The sequence below is a fragment of the Carassius auratus genome, chromosome 17 (genome assembly GCF_003368295.1).
Source record: "Carassius auratus strain Wakin chromosome 17, ASM336829v1, whole genome shotgun sequence".
In the NCBI taxonomy this organism is placed as follows: domain Eukaryota; kingdom Metazoa; phylum Chordata; class Actinopteri; order Cypriniformes; family Cyprinidae; genus Carassius; species Carassius auratus.
The window spans coordinates 23812636-23831641 of NC_039259.1; the positions used below are offsets into that span (position 1 = coordinate 23812636).

General features: G+C 36.7%; 2 protein-coding genes across 2 annotated transcripts; one reads left to right on the top strand and one right to left on the bottom strand.

Moving 5' to 3' along the window:
• The first annotated feature begins 2209 nt into the window (after positions 1-2209).
• Positions 2210-3894, top strand: sstr1a (somatostatin receptor 1a). The gene has a single exon (XM_026286510.1). The coding sequence runs from the start codon at positions 2446-2448 to the stop codon at positions 3547-3549; it is 1104 nt and encodes a 367-aa protein (XP_026142295.1). The 5' UTR covers positions 2210-2445; the 3' UTR covers positions 3550-3894.
• A 1074-nt stretch (positions 3895-4968) lies between these two features.
• Positions 4969-6589, bottom strand: clec14a (C-type lectin domain containing 14A). Its single transcript, XM_026286508.1, has one exon. It carries the CDS (start codon positions 6519-6521, stop codon positions 5418-5420), a length of 1104 nt encoding a protein of 367 aa, XP_026142293.1. The 5' UTR covers positions 6522-6589; the 3' UTR covers positions 4969-5417.
• Between the last annotated feature and the right edge of the window lie 12417 nt (positions 6590-19006).

Consider the following 19006-nt stretch of genomic DNA (forward strand, 5'->3'; position numbering starts at 1 on the left):
AGCAGTCCAAAGTACACACACACAGCAGTGAACACACACCTGGAACAGTGGGCAGCCATTTATGCTGTGACGCCAAGGAAGCAGTTAGGGGTTCAGTGCCTTGCTCAAGGGCACCGAAGTCGTGGCATTGCCGGGGTTAGAAGTCAAACTCTCTAACCATTAGGCCACGACTTTCCTCATTTAGCAATGACATATCAGAATAGCATTAGTTTAATACTTAGGGTTTAGATCAGATTTTAACCAGAATGAGATATTTGTTCATTATATATGATTATTTTTGTAATTAGCAATTGTTTTAATTGTGAAACAATTAATTTGCTGACTAAAATTAAATCAAATGTCTAAATAATGAATGTCTTTTAATAAGCAACCTAACAGCCAGACAGCTGTATCTGCCTGATGTCTGAAATCATATTTGCCCTGAAGAAGTCAGGTCACTTCATATGACACCGGGCAAAGACTCTTAACTAGATGGAAAGAGAGAAACACCTGCTGAATGATCTGGCTCTTCTCCAGTTCAGAGAGAGAGAGAGTCTCAGAGAGAAGAGTGTGAAGACAGCCATCTGCTCCTCACATGTTGTGCTCTGACTGGGCTCATTACATTTCAAGGACAACACAAGTCTCCATCTGTGAGAAAAAATGAGGTATTACTCAAATTCTGACAAAAGAGTCTCAGGTTTTTGCTATATCCTATTTTCAAGGTGTGAGAATTTTGAGATGGAGTGTATTAGCTTGGGAGCGAAGAGGGTAAAATTATTTCATGTGTGAAATTGTTCTTACCAGCTGTCTTGTTAAATGAATAGAATATTGTGGGCATGTTACAACATATTGAAATTCTTCAAACTTTAATTAGAGTTGTTTCCCCTGAAAATGTCCTTAGTCTGAGACTTAATTTTTCTTTCAAACACTTTCAAGCGACAACCACCAAACTCAGCACCTGCAGTCTCCTAACATAATGTGGTATACGTTTTCCTACAAAACATATGGATGACAAATTGTGTTGTGATTTTAGATAATAGAATCTGCTAAATTAATAAATGTAAATATTTGGCAAAAAAATCTTATTGACTACATTTAAAAAAACATTTAAAAGTTACATTCACCAAATAGGCATAGTGTAATACAGTGCAAAAACTGTTTTCAAGGACTCAAGTTTCTTCATTTGTTATTCATTGTTTTTATGTATGTATTTATTTATTTACTCATTGGGCATTTAGCATATTACTTTTCCCCAGTTGAAGCTAGATGCAGCAGGCTCTATTTACATATGTGCATTTATTTAAGTATAATTGTTCATCTATTTATTTGTTTATTGTGTATACACACATTCAGAGATGCAGTAAATCAGAAACCTGGTATGTTTGCCTAAACCATATAGTCCCTCAAACAGTATTCAATTTCAACTGAAGCTGGATTATTTTATTTAGCATTGCATCCATCACTAGGTGGTGCCAGAAATAAGCACAGATAAGCTGTCTCTTTACATTCACGGGTGCTTTGTTGTTATTATAAGGCATTGTGCAGTATAGGAAAACTATGTAAAGACTATGGCAACAGTCACAAAAAGATACCTATATCAGGGTTCAACTGAATGATTCCAGATTCAAAATACTGAGCTTTTTATTTGTTCCTTGGACTTTCTGTAAAAGCCCTTTCTTTGTCGTAGGATAAACATCATGTTTTATTCATTTTCAGAGGGAAAGGGCAAGTAGAAAAGCTATGAATTTTAAACTCCCCTCAGTGTGAAAACTAAGCCTGCCTGTTTTAGCCCTAAAAAGAACATCTAGTCTGTGTGACTGCTTGCAACTCGTTGCAAAGGCATGGGTTGGGTTTCTAATAAATATAATCATAAACCCAATTATTTCTAGAACAGTCATGTGACAAAGTAGAGGACATGACCGTAATGAAATCCCCTCCAGAGACGCAAAGATCAGTTATATATATATGTAGCCTATATGTATTTGTGTGTGTGTGTGTGTGTGTGTGTGTGTGTGTGTGTGTATTTATTTTTTTCCCTCATTTGAGGATCCAAAAATACAAAGCAAGACGTAAAAGCAAATCAAGCTGAGTGTTGTTTTAAGTTACCGGGGGCAACAAGAAAGAAAAAACCTTGTATGTGTTGCTTTGTTTGATACAATATATATAATATATATATATTTATGATATTGAATTAATACTGACACTGAAAACAAGTTCTAGGTGTCGTCAATAAACTATTTTTGTTTCTCAGACACGCTCACAAACGCATTAGGAGCAGATGGCGTCACGTTGCACGTGTGACGTCTGGTAATGTGCTGCATGTGGATGTGGAGTAACTGTCCATGGTGCTGAAACCGCCGCAGCGTCGAGATGCGCGTTCCGGAGTCTCGCAGCATCGATGCGCGCATTTCCTGAGCGCGTATTTATACACTTGAAATCCACAGAAAGGCTCAAAACAGTGTCGGAATGTTGCCCAACGACACCTTCAAGAACCTGGAGGATGGTTTCTATCTGTTAAACTTCTCCAGCAACGAGACGCATAACGGGGATTCTCACGGCAGCAGCGCGATCTTCATCTCCTTCATCTACTCCGTAGTGTGTCTGGTGGGACTCTGTGGGAACTCGATGGTGATTTATGTGATCTTCAGGTATGCGAAGATGAAAACTGCGACGAACATATACATTTTGAACTTGGCGATCGCGGATGAGTTACTCATGTTGAGTGTGCCTTTCCTAGTCACCTCTTCTTTACTTCACCACTGGCCCTTTGGTTCTCTTCTGTGTCGATTGGTTTTAAGTGTTGATGCTATTAACATGTTCACCAGCATCTATTGTCTGACTGTGTTGAGTATCGATCGCTATATCTCCGTGGTGCATCCCATCAAAGCAGCCCGGTACCGGAGACCCACCATCGCCAAAATGGTCAACTTGGGGGTCTGGATGTTCTCCATTCTTGTCATCCTACCCATCATCATCTTCTCCACCACTGCACCCAACTCTGACGGATCGGTGGCTTGCAACATGCAGATGCCTGAGCCCGAGCGTCAGTGGATGGCTGTATTTGTGATCTATGCCTTTCTGATGGGCTTTCTCTTCCCTGTCATTGCCATTTGCATGTGCTACATCCTCATTATAGTGAAGATGCGGGTGGTCGCCCTGAAAGCGGGCTGGCAGCAGCGCAAAAAGTCCGAAAGGAAGATCACGCTGATGGTGATGATGGTGGTGACGGTGTTTGTGATCTGCTGGATGCCTTTTCACATCGTGCAGCTGGTCAGCGTGTTCGTCCAGCAGCACAATTCCACTCTCAGTCAGCTGGCTGTGATTTTGGGATATGCCAACAGCTGTGCCAACCCTATCCTCTACGGATTCCTGTCGGACAACTTCAGACGCTCCTTCCAGAGGATTTTATGCCTCCGCTGGTGGGATAACGCCACGGAGGAGCCCATAGATTATTATGCCACGGCTCTGAAGAGTCGAGGATACAGTGTGGATGACTTTCAGCCGGACAATCTGGAGTCTGGCAGCACGTACAGGAATGGCACCTGCACATCTAGAACTACAACACTGTAGGACTCGGCAGCATAAAGACTTGTTTTGTTATCTGTTGTCATTGCAGTATGTGTTTTGTGTTGAAATGTATTGGTAAGATTTCAGAATAACGTTCGTTAATGCCATTATTAGATTATATATAATGCTAAATCAGAAGTTAATGTGCTTTTTGTCTATAAATGAATGTGCATTAACTTTTTTATGCACATTATATAATTATTTTAATGGCTTATTAAGGAAAGTTATTATAAAGTGTGTCGATATGGGAAAAAATGTGTGACGTTCGGATAAAACAAAAACAAAGAAATATCCAAAGCCAAATATTTAGTTGTTTATTTTGAAATGGAATAAAAACTGGGGAAATCATTCGCTCTCAGTTGTATTATGTGGTCAAAAATAAATAAATAAATAAAAATTCTTTGCAATGTTTGCAAGGCAGGAACAAAACATTGTTAGAGTTTTCGGATTTTATGTTTTGGTTCTGTGTACAGAAATGACATCAGAACCGCCTTGCATTGTCATGACATTCAACTAAATTAAGTTTGCAAATATATGCAAGAAAGAAGACCAATCATAGTGCAGTTTGCAAATGTGACGTCACCGCAGTCTTTGAAGTTCTGAGTAGCACGACTCTGTCGATGTTAATCTTTGATATTTAATGTTACATTTCTTTAAAAAGTGTTACGTTGCCAAAAAAAAAAAAAAAGAAAAACCGGCACAAATGTTCGAGTCTGCATTTTTTTAAATGACATGACAATTAGGCTATTTTCCAGTAAAATCATTGTAATAATTATAAAACACAAATGTGTTTGATTGTAAACATAATCCTAATAGTGAAGGTGATCAACAGATCTGATCTGAAACCTTTGAGAAAAGTTTTCATTGACTGCTGTATTTAGTTTATGCTGCTGCAGGGAATATATCTAATAGGTACAACGATGATTTATGGCTATCCTTAGTTTAAGTCAATGCGTTTATTTATTCTTTCATGTTTATAATTTATGTAGGCCTATATGTACGCTTTTAATTTTGAACTAACAACAACAACAACAACAAAATTCACAGACTATGACATTATTCCATTTTAGACGAGCGGTAGTCTAAAATATATACATACATCATAATTACTTTATTGTCTTTATTAACTTATAAAATAACAATTTATTTAAAAGATAAAAAAAAACATCTGATTGATACTGCAACAACATTGCTAATTATTATCAATAATTCTATTCGACTGCCATATCGGACAGAATCACATAAACTAAAAACACCGAGCTCGTGGGTAAAAATTCTGTAATTGATTACAGCGCCTCTCGCGGCACCACGGAACTGCACGATAATAAACTGATCAATCTCACACCGGAGCCAAGCGTCAGTGGTCAGACTCTCCGTTTTGCTGTTTACAACCTCTCCCAAAAACAAATATGATCTCACGGGACAGCTTAAACATCCATCTTTATTTGTCTAACACTTCAGTTAAAAAGACACGTATAAAACTTTGATGTTGTGAAACATAGAAATATATAATTAGAAAACACATCTAATTGCAATATTAACAATATCATCTACAGTTCTTACATCTCCTCATAGGTGCATTTAAATATAAGCAATGAAAGAGTAAACAAATACAGAGTAGGCTTCTCATAAATCTAACTACCTTCGATGTGACCTAGATAGGATTTCAAAATCCACAGTGGAATAAAGACCCTGATTTCAACTGTGAGACGAAAAGGCAAATGAAATTCAAAGGCAGTAATTACACAGCACTCTTATGACTTCAAACATCACACCCAAATGTTCTGAGAGGGGAATATCTTGCAGTAAGCACCCTCTGTCGTCTGCATGTCACACTGAATTATCTTTTACATTTGCACAGTCTCTCCCACTTAGGTTTCCTCTTTTTCATTCACCTTCTCCATGGAGCTGGATCCATTTAGAGCCACAGCCTCTGCCTTCCTCCGGGCTTGTTTATTGGATCTCCTCCTCAGGCAGCCTTTCACGATGGCTGCCACGATCACCAGCAGCACTATGAAAATCAGCAGAGCTATAATCACAGGTACTATGATATTTGAAATGTCTCCAACGCTCTCGTCAGTATGCACGACTGTCTCATTCATTCTGACCACATCAGGCAGAGATGTAGGTTGAGTTAGCACAGGTTTGCCCCTGTTTATGTTTGAATTTGCCGATCCATTACAGATGCCATCGTCATTGTGCGAACATATACATTTGTAGGAGCCTTCTGTGTTCAGGCATTGTTCCTGGCATGTATTGGATTCTTTACATTCGTCTACATCCACACAGTTTCCGGACGCATCCCTCCTGTAGCCTCTTTTGCACTCCAGGCAGAGTTGCGATATATCCACATTTTTGTCGCCGACTAGAGTCCAGACTAGATCTTTGGAGCATGTCAGATTGAACCTAGCACCAGATTGGCAAACAATCTGACGTGTGTACGGATCATTCAGTGGCTCAATCATGTCATGTTGGCCGAGTATTTCTGGTCGAGGACACACCAGCTTGACGTTTCGTTTGCAAATGAAAGGATGTTCCTGTTTGCAGGAAACATCCTCAGACCCATTGCTTTTTGCACCGGAGTCACTGTATTCCACTGAAAGCAGCCCACAGCGTAAAGTTGAGCAAGTAGTTGTAGGTTGGGCTTTCCAGATTTTGACATCAGATTGAGTGCTGTTGTCCACCGTCCAGTAGAAACCTTGAAGAGGTAAATGCGTTTGAACACAAACCCCTTTATCAATCTTCAGTCCAATCCAAAATGACTTGTTGGTTTTGCTATTCGTATCCCAGATTGTTTTCAGAATCTTGTCCATTTCCTTCTTGTTTGGAATGTTGGTCAAGAAACCTCCAGGTTTGCAGTAATTCTGAGCTTTGTCAAATGAGAGTTTGTTTAAATGAACAGTGTAGGACGATTCGAGCAAACAACGTGCCATGTTGATGAAGCTCACAAGATATAATCCTGTCCAGAGCTCCATGTCTGCACGCGGACTGGAACTAAATGAAACTGTCTGCTTTCTTAGCTGCCCCTGTGAGGTCCTCCCAAGACAACAAGCACAGGAAGTCTGTTCAGCCTTGATACAGCCGTTCACTTCCTCTTGGGTGTTGGTGCTGCTGAAGCAAAACAATCGCAACTATGAACAAAATTGGTTGTTGGTGAAACAAAAGCTGGCATAATACACAGACTCCCACAGCAGAGTAATAGATGAGCTCAAACCGATGGGAAAAAGCTATGTTTTTGGCACAGGATCTGTTAAATTTAAGCATGGATCAACACCCATTACCTCCTTGAGGGTGTTAGGTTTCAATACCTTGGAAACATCTAGAAACTGCCTATTCTAGCATTCTCGCATATAGATATGTGTAACACTGGACAAGGCCTTCTCCTATTTATTTTACTTGTTCATTGTGTCCGTAACAGGATTCTTTGTCAAAACAAACTCTGGGAAAAAATTCCCGGAACCATCACTTCTTGCATTTGGGAATGCACTTTACAATAGTCCTATACTGTAGCTCTGTTTAAATCCCACACTTAACACTCAGATTTGAATGCGTGTTGATTGACTTCAGTGTGTGTTTTCAAGGGCCCACGTGGGACTAATGCATTGTTGAATGTCTCATGACTAACACAGTATTATTCTGTCCTTCTAACAGGCCACTTCATGACAGACCAGCAGATGCTTCCTGGAGGAAATGTCAATGAATGGCAGGAAGCGGGGCTGAAGGGGGCACTTGATTTTATATTCTACAGTCTGTAGGGTCGGGGTGGAGAATAAGAACAGGAAATGGAATTATGGGTAAGAGGAAAAGGAGTTACCAGTATGCCGAGAAAGAACAAAGAACAAGAAGTTGAAATGAAGGTGATACAGGTGTTTTGGGAGAGCTCTGCTGTTTTGTGAGCCAACAATTTACAGTCTAATCAGCCTTTAAAGGAGAGGTATGCTATTGCTTTTCTAAGGAAAAATTTAGCTAAATATTTTGTCATTCCACCAGCCACTACTAAAAACACCCTAGCAACAACCTAACAACATAGCAATGTCATTAAATGCACTAAGAACACCTCTTAGTTATATATATATAATTTTTGAGAGGTATAATGTAAATATAAAGATCATTATTTGGTGTATTTCGTGTAACAGAATATGCTGACATGCTTTAATGTTCAAAAATAATAATGTACTGTACATTATTGTAGGTCCTCTATGACTCGCCTCTCTCAAACACATAGTTTTTTACAAAGTCCTTCCTTCTGACAAGCACAGTCTCTGCTCTGATTGGTCAACTGACCCAGTGCATTGTGATTGGCCGAACACCACAAGCACTCATCAGAAATGTATAAATGTATCTTTCCATAATCGCGAGCTTCATCTTTCAAAATAAATGTAAAGACAGTTCTTAGTTTTAGCATCAGTTCAAGCCTGAAAGAGGAACAGAGTCACGTGACAGACACAGTGTTGAAGCTCGTATGTGTTTGCAGTACACAAGCCATGGACGGTTAAGACAGCTGACTCCACTGTGTGACCATCTCTCTCTCACACACACACACACACACACACACACACGACAGGCAAAACTCAATAACAAATACTTAAACTAATAATATCAAAACATACTTAAAGTAACTGATTCAGAAGAGTCAGATTGTCGTAGCAAAGTCAGAATTACCTCCTCTCCTAAGTTCAAGAAATGGTCGTCCATAAAATGTGTCACTTTTCTGTTGTAAGTAATCTTAAAGATTCCTAAATGCATCTACTTTCGGAAGGTCAAATAAAGTGCTTTTGCTTTTGCCTAGATACACACATGATCTCCCTGACCTTGGTGCTTCAACACTAACTCCGGTTACTGAAACAACGCCTTCTTTCTTTGTGTGAACATTTGGGCGGCATTATGCAAATATTTCCACATAGTGATGTAGATATGTGGGGGCGTGTTTAACTGTCTTAACTTTTATAAAGAATATCTCTTTGGAATTGAGACTTAACTAGTCTATTCAACATAACAGATCTTCTTTATGCACCAAGAGCTTGTGACACTCCAAAGAGAAAAGAAAAATTTAAATCTCATCATATGACCCCTTTAATATATGAATACTTTATCATGATAATACTAATTTGTTATAATTACATATTGTAATATACTTTACATTTCAATAATTATATTTATATAAACTTTTTATATTGCCTTTTTATGTTTGTTGCTAATTTGATATTATAATTAATAAATGGATAAAAAATAAGTAAATAAAAAAGCGTATATAAAAAATTATATATATATATATATATATATATATATATATATATATATATATATATATATATATATAAACTTTCTCTTTTTAACAATGTTCTCACAATACAAACTGTTATTTAGTAGGTGGTATTTGTGTGTTTATAAAAAGTTCACATGCTACTGAATTCCTCCTACGGCACATCTTGAAGGAAGACAGCTAGTGAGTCATGATTTAATTAAAAGTAGGTTTGAAGGATACAGCCCATGCAGTATTGAATGCTAAGAAATGTTAAAAAGTAGCTTGAAGCTCATCAGCTCCAGACAGCTTACATCGCAACAACACTGATGACATCACAGCTTACAGTTGCCGGTTAGTGCTGGTCTAGATGATGGATCAGCACTGGCATGCTGTGCAACAGCTGGCGAGGCTAGTCATCCTGCTGCTTAAGTAGACCAGCACCAAAAAACACAACATATGCTGGTCTTTTGAATCCTACATCAGCTAAAACAAGCACCTGGCTGGATTGATTTGACAGGTGTGTAGTTTCATCTTCATTTCACCATCACACATGTAATTGAGCACATTAATTATGCTGCAATATTAAGAATGATGACACTATGACATGTATAAAGGTAAAAATATACTGTATATTTTTTTAAACACAACCTGTCCACTACCATGGGCACAATATCAGTCTAAAAACGGCAAAATAATCAGTTTATTCTCATTCCCACAGATCTCGATGTCCTGTTGTGGAATATAAAATCTGTTTTGGGAATTTCAGGTATTTGTCTAGTAGGATTTTTTTTTACTTTCTTTCTTTCTTTCTTTCTTTCTTTCTTTTCTTTCTTTAATGTAAATTCAAATATATTTCTTTATTTAATAAAAACATTCTAATATATTAATGGGGAAATTATTGTTTTTTTTTTATTTAACCCTATCTTTTATTACTTTTTTATGTTCATATGTAAAAAAAAAAATCTAAATATAGCATAAGATTGTAGATTTATCATTCTGAATACTCTTGATTTTTGTATTTATCTTTGTATTGTATTGTATTTATCTGTTTAAATATTTATGTGTTTAATAAAAACAATTATAATTTATTTTAATTAAACCTTTATCTATTATTAGTTTTTATGTTCATAAGTGGTCATTTTTGTAGCCTGTAAATTAAAATACACAGTATGAGATTTTATGTTCATGAATATAATTCTGACTTTTGATTTTAAAGTCTGAAAACATATTTTTTTTGTATATATCAAATATATTTCCTGTTTTTAATGTATTATGAAATTTACATTTTATTTCACATCATCTATTATTACTTTTTATATGTTCATTTTTGCTAATTTCTATAGCATGTAAATCTAAAATAGCATAAGATTATATCTTTATAAGCATAATTCTGAATTGCTTGATTTCAGAGGCTCTTTAAGAGTCATCGCCTTTTGTGTCTCAGTATCAGCACTGTGTGAAAATTAGATCAGTGTTCTCACACAAAATCTGTTACACAATACATCACTGTTCAGTTGTAGGAGGAAAAAGAGCCAGTTTAGTCACTGCACATTTACACAAGCTGTCTACTAGCATGTGTGCAATGTCAGGCCAAGACTTCAGAGTAAAGCCAGAAACTATTTGCAACTACTTCCATGCAAATACTTGCGAGTTCCTTCAAGGAAGTACCAACGATGCATTGCAAAGAATCCTGTTGTACTCTACATACTTCAAATATGTTTTTAGAGTGGAAACCTATTCAACAGGTCGCAGTCTGCATTGATGGTTATTTAATTTAGTGCCATGTATGGCAGGACTAAAAAAAGTGGTGCATTATTAATTCTGACACATTTCCAAATGTACTTACAAAGAGCACAATTCAAATCTAACATATTAATGCCTGCATGCACTAAAATGTAAGGCACTAATGTGAAACAATTAACTTTCATTTAAGCAATTAAACAGTCGCAGCACTCCAAATCGACTGACTAATAACTTTTCTTTCAAATTAATTTAACCACTTTGACTGTGCATGTCAAAAGCTTTTATAAGTTAGATGGGGGCATCTGAGGAAGCCAGTACAGGGCAGTACTAATCACTGGGCAATTTAGAGCTGTCACTCAAACATGTTTCTTTCATGATTCAAAAACAGCCATTTCAATTTCACAAAATGGCTGAATGTAACTACATTAATTCCCCCTGGATAAACACTCAACACGTCTTTCACATGGACCCATAAAACAAGTAGGCAGATGCAGACCAAGATGAAGATGCGCCTGAGCTGGAATTCAAAAGTGAGCTGTCTAACGTTGTGTATCACGATACACCTTGATCCTTCACTGGTCAAACACTTGATAGATGTTGATGAGTCAAAGCAAATCCCTGTGGTCTCATTATACATCCACTGAAAGCTTCTCCCAGGTTTGATGTTTGAACAGTTGAGCGGCCTTGCATTTGACTGTTTTCTACTTAGACTGGAGAAAAACCTGACATTCCCAAGACAGAATCTGTGTTCTGAGCTCCACCACGAGATGCAGGCATCTGTAGGTAAGAAAAATTACAAATAAGATTACATGAAATAAATGTTTGTATATTAAGGTCAATAATCTCACTCATCTTCACTAGAAAGTTGTAATGTCTGTTTTCAGATTTGCCTACCAAAGTCTACACTACAAAAACACATAAAAAATTGTGACACTTCTGTGTCATCTGCGCCACAAGGATGCACAGTTTCTATGTGTATTTTAGATAAAACATTGCATCCTTGCGGCATGAAGGACGCAGAAGAGCATACATGGGGTGATTAATGACAAAATTTTAATTTTAGTGTGGAGTATCCCTTTAACTAAACATTTTCCCCCTATAAACTCCTAATTTTCTGATTATTGATAGTTGTTGTAGTAGTTATGGCATTAGGTATTGGGTAGGGATATAGAATATGGTTTTGCAGAATAAAGCATTAATATGTGCTTCACAAGTACTGATAAACAGACAATATACTAGTAATATGCATGCTAATAAGCAACTAGCTAATAATGAAGAGTTTCCCTAATCTAAAGTGTTCGCCAAAACTAAATAGCTTTCCGAAGAGTCCATCTTAAACTCTTTAAGATGAAGAATTAGTCTGTTTTATTTTTCACATCCATCAACCTTTGATTTGAATATTAGAAGTAAACAGGCAGTGATATTTAACTTTGCAGAATAGCTAATCGCCACTCATTTATTCTTAATTATGTTTGAAATGACGCTGTAATTGGCGCCTCGGGAGCTTGCAGAAGTCACAGCGACCAGTCGCGCATCTGAGAAGGCTTGAATGAGTCTCGACCTGTCTGAGTTAATTAATACAATATCCAAGCTAATAGGAGAACACACTGTCAGTTCATATTCTCATAACACATGAATAAAATATGGTGACATTTACTGACCTCACCACAAGAGAGGCAAGCATAGAATAAACAGACACATAGTCACCCGAGCTTGTGGAATAGTGTGTACTGCATGTGATTATAACAAACAGACTGTGGTAGGACTGAGTGAGTAGCAATCGTGACTAAAAATGATCGTCTCATTTTTTGTTTATAAAGGTTTGTTTTAAGTTTCTGCCTTATTTTGCCTGATTCCTAACGAGCATCTATCTTCTCATAATCAGTGTTTGGGATTGACCACCACTTTTGCTTTTAAATTGTCAGGTATGTAAAGCATCAGACGGAACAGAAGTGGACTGAATGCTACCTGTATATGGACAGGTACAGTAACTAAAGTCTTTCCTAATTTCTAATGTCTGACTGCCTTCACTAATATCTCGGACAAATAATGCTTGTAAACATTAATACGTTTTTTTTTTAGTATTGCATTGTTAAAGTAGGCCTAAATGAAAATGTTGTCATTATTTAGTCGCCATCATGTCATTTCAAACCTGCATGATATTTTTCTCCTTTCTGTCCATTTATTTATTTGAATTTATTTATTTATTCTTGGAAGAACGTTAGTTCTCTGAGTCATTTTTAAAACAAATTGTGTTTTTCAGTAAAAGGAAAATCATACAGGTTTTAATTGACATGAGGCATTTTATTTTTCAGAAATGAAGTTCAGTTTTAGGTGAGTGATGGATTTAATGATTTTATTTTTGCAATCTGTGTTTTTAAAACCTTTGAGGTCTCGCTCTTCTTCTTTTTCCATGAAGCAAGAGAGGTCGAAACCCTGACTGACAGCTACACATTGACACTAGTTTTAGTGATTGACAGCTAAGAACATGCTTCAATGATTCCCGTCAATTACACTGACAACCAGTTACCATTTGGGGTTAAGTTCATACAGCACATAACCAAAATCATTCTCAAAATTCAGCAGTGAATCTTGAAAATTATAGGGGTTCACTCTGATTACATACCTTTTTTATATGAACAGACTCCCAAACAGGACTGAGTGCCACACCAATTATGATAACTAATGATAAAGATGTAGTTTTAAAAATCTTTCTAAATTTAAAAGAACAGAGTCCAGCGCTAAAATGATTTTTCAGCTGACAGTCAGGTTAGATGCCATACTGAAAACAAGGCTGTGAAGGGTACTGGATAAAATAAAAAAACTAGAGCACAAAGTCTTCACAACTCACAAGTTTCAAAACTGTTTTATGCAGTTTTCGTCTACTGAAAGTTGTTTTTTTCTTCCTGAAATACGTTTTGTCAGTTGAACGATAGTTGTCCTTCTTTGAGTTCTTCTACCAGTAATCTGCAATTGACTGCAGAGATTTCGGTATTCAGTCAAAGTGTGCAATTTAAAGAGAAAAGGAAACATTACAGTGGATGGTTCAAGCAGAGATAATTGAACTTTGTTTCCTCATGCAGACAGACCAACAATGTGCCCGCTCTAAATGGATTGTAGGAGATTTGATACAAACTCTGGGGATAATTCCTGAGCCAGTTAAAACATTGTTTCCTGACATCTTTTCCAACAGAGGTTTGTGGCTTCAATTTGTTGTTTTCTCTCTGAAGTCTGTGTCTTCTCTCAGCATGATTGTTTCTGCGCAAGAATGTGTTTTGACGATCGCATAGAGCACTGTGACACTCACGTTCAGGTCATGCTGATTGTTTTCATATTTGAGGGAAGTGGGAAATTTCCTGACCCCGACCAGGGTGCCGTTCTGCTTATCCAAAGAAACCGCGTCTCCTCTTTGCAAATTGTAATTACAGCGGAAGAGATAACAAATCTGAGCTTCTATAAATCCTGACGTTTGCATGTTAGAAGGCCACAGGAAAAGTGTTTAAACCCATGGGGATTTCCACCTAATGCAACGGGAACTCCACTGCCATGTTGCTGACTTCCATGTAACCGAAAAGAGCAACATGGCAAAAGATGTCCACAGTTTGGAAACGCTGCTATTTATAGCATCTCAACTCCATGAGGATTAAGGTTGGACATTTAATTAAAGTTCAGTGCCTTGCTGCTTCCCTCTGAGTCTGTGTTTGCTAGGTGAACAGAAGGCTAGAAGAGATGATGGAAACCATTATCAGAGCACAGAATCTTGATATTTACTTTGATTAACATCCTCCAAGATCCCATCACGATGCAATTTATTGCTCCAGAATATATCCTGGTTTCGTTGGAGGAAGTGAGTCAAAGCGGAAATTAATGACAAAAACTGCAATAATAAAAGTATTGAGATGTTTTTAGTTTTTTTTATTTTCTCTTACTGCCTTTTGAAAGATGATTGCAAATGATTTTCTTTGAGAGTGCTTTGCTACAAACACTGGAAAATGGCTATAAGAAAATGCTAGTAAATTTCACAAAGAATCACAAAGAAACAGTGGTGTCAAAAGTACTGGCATTCATTACTCAAGTAGAAGTATAGATACTAGGGTTTAAAAAGACTTTTGTAGAAGTTGAAGTATCAACTCAAGCTTTCTACTCAAGTAAAAGTGTAAAAGTACTAGTTTAAAAAACTACTTAAAGTATAAAAGTAAAAGTAATGTAAGGGGAAAAAAATGCCATTAAGAACAAAAGCTTAGGCCGCACCACAGGGGCCTATTGTGCACTACCCCACCACCTCAAAAAACATTTTTCTAAAGGCCATAGGCCATAATGACTATAATGTTATATTAAAATGTTCATGTTGAAAAATTTGGGATGCACTATGCTTCCTGTTTCAGCCGCATATATGAAAATACAAAAATGGTGTGCACATCCCAAACATCCAATTAGGACACAGGTGCAAGACAACTAAATGATATAGACAAATAAAGAAGTGAAGTCTGAACACTGAAAACTACTGCTCCAGAGGAATTTAATCAAGCAACGTTTCGACCTTCAGGTCTTCATCAGCTGCATATATGCCCATTTAAAATGAACACACTTTAGTACAATGCAAATACATTAAAGGACTAGAGATATGATGACTAGTTGCCAATAAGTATTGTTATGGTGCAAAAAGTCAAACTTCAGAGGCTTGTCATCAATAACTTTTAATGGAATGTTAAATGTACATCCAAGCTTAGCTGCAGGTATCTGCCATGGCAATGGACAAGAACATTGGTGCAGGCTTAGTAACAATTACACTTGTATGGTGGTCTATTTACAGTAAACATTATAGTGCTGTCAAAATGAATGATTAATCCAAGTGATTAATCAAAAACTAAAACTGAAAAAGAAATCATAATCCTGATACTTTCTTGATTGATAGCTTCTTGTATTTGGTACATACGTCTGCTATGTCCAGTGTTCGGGGGGTAACGAGTTACAAAGTTGGTAAAGCCTATCACAACATTGTCAATCGCATCGTCAATCGAAAACGCTAATTTATTAAAACGTCTCGCTACTGAACTACCTACAGTAGCTTAATTTGTGGAGGACGAAGAAAAAGCACTCATTTGGTAAATGAGCCAGTGAGAAATAATAACTTTTAAGTAGGGTCCAGTGCCTTTTCAATACTTTTAAAACGGTACCGGCTCCTAAACGGTGCCTGAACCGATACTTTAAAAAAAGAACCACAAAAAAACTATGGATAACTTTAAAGAACATTACAAATATTTAAAATAAATCCATAGCTTGTTGTGCAAGTTGTGCTTCCCTTAATCTAAGGCTAATAAATGTATTTCACAATCTGGGTCATTATTTAATACAAAACCACACATAATGTTTCTGCTGTATCTCTGTCACTCACTCTGATATTTAGTTAAGATGAGTGCTGTCTGTCACTGTCTTAAATCAGTTCTGTGAATTACTGTATGCACTTTCTTTATAAAGTAGCAACAATGTCGTTTTTAAAATACAGTACTGTGCAAAAGTCTTATGGAAAAATTAGTATTTTTTCCCCAAAAAGGGTTTTAAGCCAGTTATTTATATCTTTTGCTGTAGTGTGTCAGTAGGAAATATCAGTTTGCCATTAATTTTAATAATAATCTAGTGTGATTTTGAATGCACAAGCAGTCTGACAACGGCAAAATGAATATTTGGAAATGTAAACTGATATTTTATATTGACACACTACAGCAAAATATATAAATAACTGTCCGAACACCATTCTTTTAAGTGAAAATACTAACGTGTCTAAGACTTTTGCACAGTAGTGTATGTATAAAGTACGTATGATTAAATTAAGTATATTTAAGTAAGTGTAATTAAAGTATGTGTTCGTTCATATGTGTTAAGGGCTAGATTTTCGCTGGAGGAAACGGCTGTGGTGTGATAAGCGAAAACTTTACAGATGAGAAACCGACTGCTACCTCGTGACCTTTTGTAAACTGTATTTATGACAAAGAACTGCACAGATATGGATATTCTAACAATCTATCGATAAACACATACCTTGTGTTCTCTGTTTGTTTAAGTGCGCATGCGCTGCTCCGTTCGCGGTGTGCGCCTCTGCGGATTGAAGAGCGCGCTGAAAGACGGAGAGGAGACCGGTCTGACGCTGGTTTCATGTGAAATTTAAGCGGACTGACTCTGAGGCGATCGGGATACCCACCGGTTCCATACCCAACCCTACTTTTAAGAAATATATTTTTTGATAAACGAACCCAAAACTGTCTATGTCCTGGCTGGACTGTGATGTGATTTGTGTCACATGCAGGTGCGATGGATCGCGAACAGACCAATACGGTGTCGGAATGGTATATGTTTATACTTCTCATCCAACCACAATCAAATTCACTCCATCCGGATGGCGCGATTTATCTGGATAGGTTTTTTTTTTTTTTTTTTTGAATGATGACAAGCCGGAATGAAAACAAGCCGAAATGAAATAGCAGTAACGAAGCTGTTTTTAAAATGTAAGGAGTAGAAAGTACAGATACTTGCCTGAAAATGTAAGGAGTAGAAGTAAAAAGTCGGCTGAAAAATAATCACTCAAGTAAAGTATAGATACCCCAAATTTCTACTTAAGTACAGTAACGAAGTATTTGTACTTCGTTACTTGACACCCCTGCAAAGAAATGCAATTATCTTTTGAATTTAATGTGAAAATTTAGAAGTAGAAAGACTCAAATAGTATTTTCTTGTCTAACATACTCCATTAATCCTTATTTTACGTATTTATTTATTCATTTTTATTCATTCCCCAAATAAAGAGATCCATTTTGTTTGGGGGTAAAAAAAAAAATGCTTTTTAAACAATGTCATTTTTGGGGGAAGAATCAAAGCACAGAAAAGTGTATCCCTGCAGGGACACCTTGAAAATACACAAAGCTAATGTTTTGTGTAAAATTTCAATATTATAGTCTAAAACCTCTTAATCGTTGTGTTTAACTTGTCAATCATTGCTACTGTTTGGGAAGGGTTCTAGAAAGAAATGTATTCAGACCCATGAAAGGATGCGGATGTTTTAAATAACGTGTAAATGGCAGGTTAAAACTGGCTGATGGGAACCTTTCATTATAAGGATTGCTTTGATCTGTCTGTTTTTGTGCACCCTTGTGCATGAAACATTTGCATTTATGTTCAGTCAGCATATGAGCTATCAAACAAAAGAACGTAAGAGGAAAATGGAAAAGCATTAAGAGAAGTGGATTTTCACAGAGGATTTTTTTTATGATTAGAGAGCACAAAAATACAAATGGTCAAATACTACTATATTTATACAAATGAAAGCTCTAGATAACCTTGCTGGACATACTGTATTTGTATGCTATCATGAGCCCATGTTCCTAGTGCATCATAAATTGTGTTTATCTGTGTGACAACTTGCCCCATTTAGTTTGGTAACATTTCCTGGTCACTGATTGATTGATTGATTGACTGACTGACTGATCAATAGTAACCTACATATATATATAAATATATTGGTACACTGTGATGGTGACAAAGTTTGGGAAGGAAACATTAACTTTGTTTTAACTTACACTACCTTGACACTTCGTATGGGATCTGAGAGCAGATGCTGCAAAAGAAATGCATCGTCATTTAAACAAAAGCAGTCCATTTAAGCAAATGGGAACAAGAGATTAGAAAAATATTCATGTTTGTATTTTATGCCATTGCATAACTGTCATCCTTGAAAATGAACAGCAAGAGGTGCAGTTTTTAGTCTGTAAAAAAATGTTTTTGTTCCTCTATGAAACACTGTCAGATGACGCACTGAGAGCAAAATTCCTTTGTGTTGTAATTGAACTCCAATTTTTAAAGGAGTGACATCAAGATATACACACAGTATTTGCTCCATATACAGTAATACAGTATAAACCTTGTCCTGCAGAATAGTTGCATATGTAATTGAACTGCTGGTGTGAGACTCCAAGTTGACAGCAATGCAGAATAATCCAGTATCCCTACAGGCTCAAGTGCTTCCCGTCTGCGTTTATTTTACCTCTTGCAAGCAGTTCATACAAGAGCACGGAAACTAATTTACAAAGGAATATAGTAAATGAATGCTTTAGATGATTGCAATTTCAAATGAATTAACCAGTGACCAATAGGAAGCAGCCAACAGTGACAATATTGTTGTGGCAGGCATATTAGATTTATTTAGTGCATTTGTGTGTGAGAGGAATGACTGGAGGCGAAAGCCAGGGGATGTTGTTACCAGTCTGAAGATAATGAGAAATAAACAGTTCTGACATATTTGTGTGAAATGTCAAATATAATCAGAAATCTGTGGCATCTCTGCTCAATTAAACACTGACTTAATCAGAATTTAATCATGAATGTACTTCAGGAGTCCTATCATCAAATGCATCCAGTGTAATGCAAGAAAAAGACTACACACATACTGTACAGTATTATTCTGTTGTTACTGTCTATGCT